This window comes from Erinaceus europaeus, chromosome 12 (genome assembly GCF_950295315.1).
Source record: "Erinaceus europaeus chromosome 12, mEriEur2.1, whole genome shotgun sequence".
Classification (NCBI taxonomy): domain Eukaryota; kingdom Metazoa; phylum Chordata; class Mammalia; order Eulipotyphla; family Erinaceidae; genus Erinaceus; species Erinaceus europaeus.
In genome coordinates, this window is record NC_080173.1 from 42,128,664 (window position 1) to 42,141,410 (window position 12,747).

At 45.4% G+C, this 12,747-nt stretch overlaps 1 protein-coding gene across 2 annotated transcripts in view; it reads right to left on the reverse strand.

Moving 5' to 3' along the window:
- CRHR1 (corticotropin releasing hormone receptor 1) overlaps nucleotides 1-12,747 on the reverse strand; it is a 54,053-nt gene that overhangs the window by 12,664 nt on the left and 28,642 nt on the right. For both annotated transcript variants that reach the window (XM_060203294.1, XM_007529660.3), the window contains exons 3-4: nucleotides 5,018-5,137; nucleotides 1,031-1,116 (exon numbers count right to left, since the gene is read on the reverse strand). In XM_060203294.1, the coding sequence (XP_060059277.1) occupies nucleotides 1,031-1,116; nucleotides 5,018-5,137 (206 nt within the window). The remainder of the gene's footprint in view (nucleotides 1-1,030; nucleotides 1,117-5,017; nucleotides 5,138-12,747) is intronic.

Below are 12,747 nucleotides of genomic sequence, written 5' to 3' on the forward strand. Positions count from 1 at the left end.
CCCGGGGCAGTAAGGTCCTAGAAAAAAAAAGAAGAAAAGGAGTCTACCATGAGCAATGGAATCATCAAGAGACCCACTGATAACTTGGTGGCAAATAAATAAATTAAATAAATAAATAAATTTCTCATCTTGGGGGGGGTGGATAAAGGCCCTACTGCTTTATTCAACATCAGATAAATAAAATTCTCCAAGAAAACCTGGAAAATCTTTGTTTTAGAGGAGTTTTCTGATGAGGAAAAGTAGAAACTGATACTATCTCTTCATCTTGCAGATGGGGAAACTGAGACTCAGAAGCACACATGGTACGAAGCACAAGGACAGATGTAAGGATCCCGGTTCGAGTCCCTGGCTCCCCACCTGCAGGGAAGTCACTTCACAGGCGGTGAAGCAGGTCTGCAGGTGTCTATCTTTCTCTTCCCCTCTCTGTCTTCCCCTCCTCTCTCCATTTTTCTCTGTCCTATTTAACAATGACAACATCAATAACAACAACAATAACTATAACAACAATAAAAAAACAGGGCAACAAAAGGGAAAATAAATTTTTAAAAATTGACCAATTAAAATAAAAAGAGGGAAGTGACTCAGGCAAGATCACAGAGCCATAGTGAGAAGGAGCCTTGAACCTAGGCTTTGGGCTACAGGATGCAGGTAGATAATGGGAGTACACCTGCTTCGTGTACTCTACTCTCCCTTTCCAAAAGTAACAAAGTCAGGGTAACACAGCCTGAAGGAAGGCCCTACTCCTCAGCAGGCTACTTTGGCAGGGCAAGGCATTACCTGGGGTGCAGGGCCATAGGTGTCCTGGCATCAGTGAATGGCCAGGGCCCAGTGAGCAGGGGTGAAAGGAAGGAGCAGGGCTGCTAACCTTCTGACAATCTGGCTCCTCTCTGCTGCCTCTGTCTCCTTAGGTCAATAGGACCTTCCATCAGTCTCTGCCTCCCACACCCCAACATGCCATGTAGCAGACACAGACCTGGTTGGAGGCCTTGAACACCTGTCAATGAGGGTGGCCTTGATGGCCCAGCCTCACCTCCTCATTGAGGATCTCCTGGCACTCAGAGTAGTTCACACGGACAGCCCAGCTGCCATTGGCCAGGCACTCCCGATAGCCATTGTCTGAAAAGAGAAGAAAGTCAGGCAGTCCTGGGCTCTTTTCTTGAAGATCAAGGTGTGTGTGTGGGGGGGGGGGGTAGGGGAAAACACAACATAATGGTTATGCAAAATACTCTCATTCCTGAGGCTCTGAGGTCCCAGGTTTAATCCTAAACACCACCATAAGCCAGAGCTAAGCAGTGTTCTGGCCTTTCTCTGTGTGTCTTTCTCTCTGTATCACTCTCATTCTCATTAAAATAAAAAATAAAAAAGAGCAACCAGGGCATCTGTTGGTCCTTTCATCTGGTTATTTATCTGTTTCCACCAGGGTTATCTCTGGGGCTCAGTTACTGAACAACAAATTCACTACTCCTGGTGCTTGATATCTTTTTCTTTCTTTTCTTTGATAAAGAAAGAGAAATTGAGAGGGAAAGGGGGACATAGAGGGAGAAGGATATAGACACACCTGCAGCACTCCTCTACTGTTCATGAAGCTTCTACCCTGCAGGTGGGGGTTGGAGGCTTGAACTTGGGTCCTCATGGCCACTACCCAACCCCTTGTCTGGTTTTCTCCCCATCTATCAGGATCAGCACAGGGGCCTGCTTGATGGGCACTCTGGGGTTTGTCAGGGTTAAGACCCTAATCTTCCCACTTTGTAAAAAATGAGGTGCTTAGGACCTGGCTCAGTGCCACAGCCCTGTGAGGGGCCTTAACCAGAAACCTCTTGGCTTTTCTCCTCCCTCACAAGGAAAAGAGCTGAACCAGTCAAGAGGCAGCCCAAGAGTTGCTTCTCTGCCACAGCACCAGAAAGAAAGCAACACAAAGGGGTTCCTGGGGGGAAATATGGAGCTGTGGCCCAGCTTCCAGACCTTTAAGGCTGCCGCTTCCACTTGAGCCCTACTCCAGGCCTCTGTGCTGAGAGTTATGGTAGGAACCTGAGCTATAGAGATGTGTAAAGCTGTGCTGGCTTCCCTGTCAGCGGGCCCCAGTCTTGGCAGAGTTGAGCCTGTGGGTAGCATTGGACAAGATGCAGTAGATTCTTTCCTAACTGCTAGGTGAGGGTTAAGCTAGCAGAGGACTCAGGGAGCAATGCCTGGGTTCTCACAGAGGTCTAAAAGGTTGGTGAGAGACAAGGTTGGTTGTTGTCCAGGGGTTCACCATGGCCTAGAACCAAGCTCTGCAACACATGCAAAGGAAGGGACTAGAGGTAGAGATTCGGTAGGAAAGGGACACAGGTGGCAGGGGGTGGGGTGGGAACACCTTAAGAGAAACAGCACAGATCATATTAAGAGTCTGGCTCTGGACCTAGGTTACCTGTGCTCATAGCCTGGCACCACCTCTGCGACCCTGGGCAAGTTCCACAGCCTCTCTGCATTTATTTCATTTTTACCAGAGCACTTCTCAATCTTGGCTTATGTCGGTGCTGGGGATTGAAGCTGGGACCTACTGTGTTAGGCATGACAGTTGCTTTGCATAGCCGTTATGCCATCTCTCTACCCTTAATCTCCGCTTCCTTATCTGTGAGAGAGAAATGATTTTTTTGAATTTATTTATTTTTATTTTCACCAGAGCACTGCTCATCTCTGGCTTATGGTAGTGCACAGGACTGAACCTGGGAGTCTGGAATTTCAGGTGATAAAGTCTTTTTACACAGTCATCATGCTATATCCCCCACCACCCGGGAATGATCTCAGCACAGTTCCTATCAAAATAGTTGACTGAAGGAGTTCTTAGCGGACTCATGTAGAGTGCTCAGAGCTCTAGCAGCATGTGATGTAAGCTGTTATTTTTATTAATATTATTGACTTGGAGGAGGCATATTTATATTAACCTTCCATAATTCAGAACATGTCACTTGTCCTTCTCATAGGGGCTTTCATGGGGCCTATAGGAGGTGCTCTCTTGGCTCAGTTGCCTCCTTTGCACTCAGGCAACCTGTGTGGGGTGGAGTCCAGAGTCCCCCCCAATGGGGTCACCTGAAGGAGGCAGGCTTTGGTGGAGAAAGGGGAGGTGACCCTGAAAGAAAACAGACCCAATAAGCAGAGAGTGGTTGCCAGGAAGGATGTGACCTCCTTGTCTTTAATCGCTGAGCTGAGCAGTCCTCCTAGAGCATCATGGGGAAATAGATATTTTTGGAAATGTTTTCCATTCCTTTGAAGATCAGCTGCAGTAGGAGGGAGGGCAGTAAGGAGCAGGTCTCCACATCCTGGCAGCACTTCATCAGTAAATGAATTAATTAGTGCTTAATGATTAGGTACAGTGCTGGGTTCCCACTCACAGCTGATTCTACACATGTCTTCCTATACTATTCTGGCACTCGGGGCACCTGACAAGAGGAGTCTCCCAGCCCTGCCACCACGTCATAGGGCACTCCACCCCCAACTTCTCTCCTAAAGGAATCTCACCCAAGTCTCCCAACTGTCCTGCAGATAAAGATCAGAAATGTGAAGTGCATCACTAACAGGCGGCACCAGGGCTGGAGCCCTGGCCTCCTGGCTCCCACGGGAGGTGGGAGCAGACACTGAAATGTTTAGCCTCAGGCCCAACCCTAACTACAGAATAGAACTACAGAATAGAGGCTGTGCATCCCAAGATCTCCTTCAGGTCCTTCTGCCCTTCTTACTATTTGTGCTGCCTACCCTCACCCTTCCAGTCTCCCTTCTCCCAGGACAAAAACTGCTGGGTATTCCAGCCTCCTGCCAGGCCCCAAGTGCCCCCCCACTCCCACCTCACCAGGGCCCCTACCTGCAGACCCCAACCCTAACCATCTTAACCCATCTGATAAAGGCAAAAGAGGAAGAAAGGATTTGGGATGCTTGAGATGGACCTAATCTTAGAAGCCATACCATGCAGCTTACTCTATCTTGGGACAAGGGGCCAGAGGGCCTTATGGGGGGGTCATGTACTTGAGTCACAAGGGCAAGCCTCAGAGTGACCACCTGGTTTCTCTCTTGGGATACTGAGCTTAGGCCCACTAGACTCCCAAGGGCCTACTGAGGAGTTCCCCCCACCCACTCCTAATAGGTCAGGGCTCCTGACCTGAAGTTGCTATTTTGTTGATGAACAGAGGAATGAGTCATCCACAGGGGAGAGCAAATTAATTCTGAGGGTGGCAGGTGGAATAACAGGGAGCTGTAAAGCCTAGAGGTGGAGGGCCTGGGGCAGGGGAAGGGGGCAGTCAGGCATTCACAAGGGGATTGGGTGTCAGAACAGACCCTGGATCCATTCTCCTCAAACCTGTACCCCTCCTGCAGGTTGCAGGCAAGGCCAGCTCTGAGTATCCACCTCCTGGTAGAAGGGCACTGGGCAAGGCCTCCTCACTTCTCTGGGGTGAGAAAGCAGCTGCAAAGCTGGGGTTATCTGCTGAACCCACTCTACCCCATAGGGCAGGCAAGGCTATAGCTTCTCTTACCATCTGGTGACCTTGAGCCAGTGTCCTGACTTGGACCTTAGAGGCCTGAGTGGTATAAAAAGGGGTGCTTAGCTAAATCTAGTGTCTCCCAGGAGTATTGTGAGCATTGGCTCATAGAAGAGTACCCAGTACAGCACAGAGCTGAGAAAAATGACAGCCATGTCTATAAAAGGCAATGTGTTATTATTTTTCCTTTTTATTTGATAGGACAAAGAGAAATGTAGAGGGGAGGGAGAGCTAGAGGAAGAGAAAAAGAGCCATTGCCTGTCTTGCTTCACCAATCAGGAAACTTCTAACATTGCAAGTGAGAATAAAGGGCTTGAGCCTGGACCCTTGCACATAGTAACATGTGTGCTCAACCAGGCATGCCATTGCTCAGCCCCAGTTCCTTTTATTATTACTGTTACTGCTATTATTGTTATTATTTTGCTTACCACCAGCAAGTCCCCAGTTCTCCCCATGCCATCTTGCCTCCCAGTAGATGGTGCCCCCTTCCACGCGTGATCACTTACTTGTGGTGTTGTAACGGACACCGTAGAAAAAGGCAGGGCAGGGTCGGACTACCAACTGCCCTGCAGGGCTCTGGGGCCAGCAGGTGCCAATGAGGTCCTTGGAGGCATTGCACTGCAGCCCTGGAGACAGAGATGGCTGGTAAGGCAGAGCAAGATGCCTGCTCCAGCATTCTATCACCTCCCTGCCCACCCACACTCATATACCATCCAGGACAGCACAAGTAAAGGAGCAGCTCCTATACAGAGCAGACACCAGGGGAAGGGACCTGAGTTTGATGCAATCGCACTAGGGAGCCAGCACGGGGTGCAAAGCAGAGAAGAAATGAAAGCAACAGAGGTGGAGTTAAAAGCTGAGGTTGGTATGTAAAGGGATAGTCTCTTGCCTGAGGACACTTTGTACAGCCCCTAAACTGGTATAGACTAGACTTCTGGGACTTCATGGTCTGGACCCTCACATGTCCCTGGAACCAAATCACATCTACTCTGCCTTTGTAGGCAGGAACCTGCTAAGTGAAATTGGTCTGGCTTCTCCCTGAGAGACACATTTACTGAACCTTCTTGTTTCTTCTATGGTTTGTGTGGGACCCTAGGAGAGTTTTTCCTGAGAGGAGGACCATGGGGAGAAAGTGGAGGGAATACCACCTAGAGGAATGCTAGGACCCAGAGCCAAGAGTCTGGAATCCTGACTTCAGACTGGACTCTGCTATTAATTTGCTATGTGACCCCAGGCAAAACACTTGCTCTCTCTCTCTCTCTCTCTCTCTCTCTCTGGACCTGAGTGCTTTGCTTTATAATGCAATAAAATAACTGGACTAAAAAGAAACTCTTATTTTAAGCAGACTAGAAGCTCTAAGGGCTCACTGAGAGTTTAAAAGCAAATGACAACATTTTGTTCTATGCCTGTATTTAACTGGGGAGGGAACCTAAAGTTTTCACTAGGCTAACAAAGGGGTTTGTACCTCAAATCAGGGTATAAACTAGAAAAAGTATGTCACAGTCCCCTTCTGAATATATGCCCTTAATTAGAGAGGTGTGTGTGTGTGTGTGTGTGTGTGTAATAGATGTGTGTATGCACACACATACACACACACTCACACACATACTAGGACAGAATTGAGACCACTGTGACACACCAGGAAAGTAGAGGTGACTTGGTCTCCAAAGAGTGGGGGCTGGGTCAAGGACACCCTAATATTGTTCCTTATTTCCCTGCCTTTTCCTTTCCACTTGAGGCTGTCACCCCAGCCCTGTTAAGAGGCAGTGCACCTGTCATGGAGGGAAGGTGAATAAATTAGGACTTGCACAGGAATGCACAGACAGACAAGGGAGAGGCTAGGTCCCTTATGTGTGCATGTGTGTGTGGGGGTGGTGAGCATACTCAGGTTGGGCATCAGAGGCTGCCAAGTCCAGGCTGGAGTCACCTTCCATCTCCTCCCCAGATTAGCCCGTTCTGTCTCTCAGGAAATTACATTGGGCTAAATTGGCATCTTCCCCCTGCTAGACATACCAGCGCTGAGCTGTGCATGTACCAAATGCTGACTTTTTTGTCTAGTCAGAGCTATTTATTGGTGGTTGTGAAGAGCAAGGCTTGAGGGGCAGAAGGCTTGAGGCCAAATGGCCTAATTTAAAGAGAAAGAAAGCTGGATTGGGCTTTAACGGGCACATGGAGACTAAAGGCCAGGCAGCCAGGTCTTTGTGGAGGGCACTGCCAAGTGGGTGGCTATAGGGGGAGAATGGGCAGAGGCATGAAGAAAGCATGGCTCTGTGGCCAGGGAGTAGTAGCTGAGGTTTGAGTCTATCCTGAGATATGCCCACCGTGTTAAGCAGGAAGCATGCCAGGTGTGTGTGTGTGTGTGTGTGTGTGTGTGTGTGTGTGTGTCTGCACGCGCACGCGCATTCCTGCTTCCCTTATCCTCCCTCTCTCTCTCCCTCTCTCCTCTTTCCTCCCTCTCTCTTTCCCTTTCTTTCTTTTTTTCTTAATAATTTCTCATTTTTTCAAATCATCTTATTTATTTATTGGATAGAGACAATAATAAACTGAGAGGAAAGGGGTGATAGAGAAGGGAGAGAGACAGAGAGACACCTGCCACACTGCTTAACCACTCGCAAAGCTTTCCCCATACAGGGGAAAGAGACTGGGGGCTCAAACTAGTTCCTTGAGCATTGCAACATTTGTACCCAACCAGGTATGACACCACCCAGTCCCCTTTCTTTCTTTTTCTTTCTTATTCCCTTCCTTCCTTCCTTCCTTCCTTCCTTCCTTTTTAAGTATCTTTTTTCTTTTTTTTACCCTTTTTATCAGAACACTGCTCAGCTCTGTCTTATGGGGGTATGGTGGACAGACCCTGAGACTTTGGAGCTTCAGGCATGAGAGCATTTATGTATAACCATTCTGCTATCTACTCCCCCACAATTTCTTATTATCTGTATTCATTTATTGTATGAAGACTGCCAGAAATCAAGAGAGAAGGAAGTGATAAAAGGAAGAGAGACAATGAGGCACCTGCACTACTGCTTCACCACTGGTGAAGCTTTCACCCTACAGCTGGGTACTTGGGGATCAAACCTAGGTACTTGCTTATTGCAACATGTGTACTCAACCAGATGTACCACCGCACAGCACTTTCTTTCCCTTTCTTTTCCTTTCTTCCTTCCTTGCCACCAGAGTTATCTTTGAAGCTTGGTGCCTGCACAGTGAATTTACCACTCCCATTGGTGATCATCTGTTCCTTTTTCTCTATTTTTTACATTATAGAAGAGAGAGAGAGGAAAAGGGGTTGCAAGAGGAAGAGAGAGAAGAGACCTACAGCACTGATTCACCGCTCTTGAAGCTTCCCCCTTGCAAGTGGAGACCAGAGGGCTTGAACCCAGATCTTTGTATATGGTAATGGGCACTGCCTAGCCCCTCATCTATTTTTTAAAATTTTTTATTTATAAAAAGGAAACATTGACAAAACCATAGGATAAGAGGGATACAGCTTCACACAATTCCCACCACCAGACCTCCGTATACCAACCCCTCCCCTGATAGCTTTCCTACTCTTTAGCCCTCTGGGAGTATGGACCCAAGGTCATTGTGGGATGCAGAAGGTTGAAAGTCTGGCTTCTGTAATTGCTTCCCCACTGAACATGGGCGTTGATAGGTCGATCTATACTCCCATCATGTATCTCTCTTTCCCTAGTGGGAAAGGGCTCTGGGGAAGCAGAGCTCCAAGGCACATTGGTGGGGTTGGCTGTATAGGGAAGTCTGGTCGCATCCTGCTAGCATCTGAAACCTGGTAGCTAAAAAGAGAGTTAATATACAAGCCAAACAAACTGTTGGACAATTATGGACCTAAAGGCTAGAATAGTGCAGGTGAAGCATTGGGGGGTCCTCCATTTTGTAGAGAGCTAGTAGGCATATTTTAATTATATTTCAAAGGGCCTGTAGCTATACTAGTGTTTTTTATTTGTTTGTTTTTGCCTGAGCCTGTAATCTGATATGCAGGTAAATCCTAATTATTGTCTGGGGAGATGATGTCATGGCTGGGAAAAGGACCAGAAAGCTGGATCAGGGAAGAGAATAGCTCCCTAATATGGAAAACAGGTATAAATATTACTGTAAACCCCATCAATCTGATGTGATCTGGGGTCCATCATTAGCTTAGGAGCCTGTGTGACCTCTACATCCCTCTAGATCTGAGCTCACATTCTATGGTCATGAGTACGAACATTCCATGCTGCCCCAGTATGGATCCATCTTCCTCAGGTGTTTCATAAAGTATGTTGTCCATCCTCCCTTCAGAAGATGGAACATTCTCTACCATTGTTGATCCAGGTTGAGGGCAAGGTCCTATGGGGGCCCACAAAGGGGTCTATTTTGTTGTTCCTGATAGAGATGACTGGAAACAATGGAGAGAGGAATTTTTTTGAGGTCTAGGCCCATCAAGTATGTTTAGGAGTCTCAGGACTCCCCGATTAGGGCCCCAGCTGGTGGAATGGCCTAATAGTCACTAAAGAGTCATCGTTAAAGTATGCCAGTCTTTTGCCCTTATTCAGCTTTTGCAGTCCTTACTTTGCTAAGGTTAGCTTTGGAGTGAGTGAGAGAACTGTAATAGGAAGTAGGTGAGGAGGGTATCTAAGTCTAAGTAGACACTATGAACTTAATACTGACTCACTAAAGACTATTGTGTATTTTTGTTTTCAGGTATATATTTTGCCCTAATTTATAGATACATGTGAATATATTCTCTATTTTACAAGACCTGGCCTATATCTAGGTTTTGGGACTTTGTTAGGAAGTGAACCTCCTGGAATGGAATTAGAGACTACCATGAAAGGAAAGGTCTCACCCAAATGAGAGAGGGTGAAGTGTTGGCAATCCATGCCTGATGTCTCTGTACACAGTCTGAGGTGAAGCATGCTGAGATGGTACTTGTTGCATTGATTAGTTTGGAACCAGCAGATGCAATATCATTTGGCCTGACCTGAGAGAAGCATGCAGGGAAGTGAGCCCCACCCCAGAGGTTCCAGGATTGGGAGAAACATAGGCTCTGTAGACCAAGCGGGAGATTCCTGTTGTCTTAGGGTTTAAGAAGACAATAGATACTTATTGCAATAATCACATTGTTTGGCAATTGGGTTAACTTTGAAGAATCCCTTTGTTAGGATTTGCTGTATCATACACCCCTCACCATATTTCATGTCCTTTGACATTGTTTGCATATAGCTCTGCTTCTGGGGACAGGGTCTGCAGGCGAGGGAGCATGGCCTATATAGGCAGATAGCTGCAAAGTCTATGGACTGCTACTGTCAGTCTTTGAGAAACCCAGCAGCATAAAAGGAAATTGCTGTAAAGTTGTGTAAAGTGTCCAAAAGGTGTACCAGTAAGTCTGATGGAAGTGTCAGTCCAAAGCAGATTGCCACAGAAGAAATGCCAAGGGGTGAAACGCTGCACATATGTCTTGATGGGGAATGTCAGCCATCAAGAAATTCCGCTTTTCTGTAGACGGTGAGCTTTGGAGACTGTGAATCTGTTTCATCAGGTTGTGCCAGGTCACCACTGGTTTCCAGGGGTGTGTTGTAGTCATGCCATCTTGTAGGCAATGTCAGAGGACAGGGTTCCATATGGTTTTCCAGGGATTCCATTTGAGTAGATTCTTTTTCATGTGAAGACTTGACAGCTGTAATTCACTTACTTGTCAAACAAAACCTGTAGCAGATTAGAAGTTTAGTATAATTGATAACTCCATTATAATTGGAAGTCCTTTCTAGTATGATTTTAAGGTTGTTTAAACAGTTTAAACTCAATAAAAGAACCCTGATTAGAAGCCTTAGGCATGAGAATCATTAACATAATCATTGCACTATCTGCCCTGCCCATAACTCATACAGTTTTCAGGATTAAACGTTTCACATTTATGCCAAGATGTAAAAAAAAAAAAATCAAAGGAGGAAAAAACAATATTTTGGATTGTTTCTGGATGTCTCTAGAAATCATGGCTGCATCCAGCATTTTTTAAAAGTCAATGTCATACAAAAATTCAGTCATTCAAATCACTCTCTTATGAAACGCAACTGAAAGTAGACAACAAACTTAAGATATTCAGAGAGAATAACGAGGGGAAAATCGAGAGAAAAGCTGTAGGCAGCTTCTTTCATCTTGAACCAGATTATCCAGATCTCACCATGTAGCATCATGAGTCCCCGGAGGGCTTTCTAGTCCAAAAAGCTCCTCGAAATTCCATTTAGAGTGCTTCTGACGGGTCCTGCTGGATTGCTTCAGGCACCCATTTTTAAAAGTGTCTTCCCATCGAAGAAAGAATCGAATCAGGAGGGTAGAACTAACCATGTCTCTCCATTCTTGGGGACTGCCAGGGCACTCGAGAATGCTCTTCAAGTTAGAGTAGTCCTTCTCCTCAGGAAACATGGGAAAGGGAATCCAGAAAGTCCAAGGAGAAATCTCTGTGCATCTTCCAAGCTCTACGATCACAGTCATAAGGAACCAAAGTTCCCTGTCAGGGAACCAAAGTGTGACCCAGAGCAAAATGTTCCAGAACAGAGAAACTGTCTCATGAAGAAAGAGTAGAAGCTTTGGAAAACCTCTTCATAAGTAGAAAGGCAGGCCATGGCAGCTTTACTTATCTGGTCTTCTTTGGTCTGCTGCATGTGTGTGGATCCAAGATTCCTGTCCCTGTTTCAGGGCGCCATTATGCCGGGCTAGCTAGCTTCATGGGTGGGAGACAGATGACCAGGGACTCATGGCTGAGCTGTATGCAGTATCTCTTTATTCATGTGGAATGCAGCGCAATCTAAGCTAAGCTCTAATCACAATCATGTATACATATACATATATATATATATATATATATATATATATATATATATATATATACATATTCGCCAAGTAGGGTGGAAATAGGATGTGACGTAGAGGGGGACGGAGCAAAAAGACATAGTGAACCACCAGTGGGGATTAAAACAATGCCCTGCAGGCAGGGTGGTGCTTAGTTAACAGTGGTTATGTAAATAGAATACAGTGTTAAGCAGAGGGGATTAAACCAATGAAACAGAAGGGTTTTTAGAAGCAGAATTAGAAGCATACAAACATATCAAGTGCTCAGTAAGAAAGGCTTTCCACCAAGACTACTGTATCCTGCTAGACTGTCATTCAGACTAGATGGAGGCATAAAAACCAGTTAGAGGAATCAAATATCACCAAACTTGCCCTGAAAGAAGTTCTGAAGGGTTTTCTATAAACAATCACATCACCATAAGCAAACCATATATCAAAACACTCTAAAAAATCTACAATAATGACATTAAAATATCTTCAATCTATAATATCAATAAATGCCAATGGCCTGAATTCACCTATGATGAGGCACAGAGTAGGAAGTTGGATCAGAAAATATAAGCCAACCATATGTTGTCTGTAGGAATCCCACCTAACTCAACAAGACAAACAGACTCAAAGTGAAAGGATGGAAAACTATAATACAAGCCAATGGACCACAAAAAAGGGCAGGAACAGCTATGCTCATATGTGACACGATAGACCTTAAAATCAATACAATTTAAAAAGATAGGGATGGACATTACTTAGTGCTCAGAGGATCAATCAATCAATCAGTCAAGAGGACTTAATGATTATCAACATCTATGCACCCAAGGAGAGGCCATCTAAATACACAAACATCTACTGAAAGAGCTACAGCAATATATCAACAGCAACATAATAATAGTAGGGGACTTCAACACCCCACTCTCTCAACTTGACAGATCATCCAGGCAGAAAATCAGTAAAGAAACAAGGGAGCTAAATGAAGAGACAGATAAACTAGAACTATTGGACATTTACAGAGTAAAAATGGTAATTTCACTGTTTTCAACCCATCTTGGATGGAGCTTAAAGAAACCATGTTAAGTGAAATAAGTCAGAAACAGAAGGATGAATATGGGATGATCTCATTCACAGGCAGAAGTTAAAAAAACAAGATCAGAAGAGAAAACACTAAGCAGAACTTGGACTTCAGTTGATGTATTGCCCCAAAGTAAAAGACTGGGGTGGGTGAGTGGGGGGTGGAGCATTCCGGTCCTAGAACAGGATGGTAAAGGACCTAGTGAGGATTGTATTGTTGTGTGGAAAAATGATAAATGTTACGCATGTTCAAAATATTTTATTTACTGTCAATTATAAAACATTAATACCTCAATAAAGAAATTTTTTTAGAAAGAAGAAAATCAGGCCT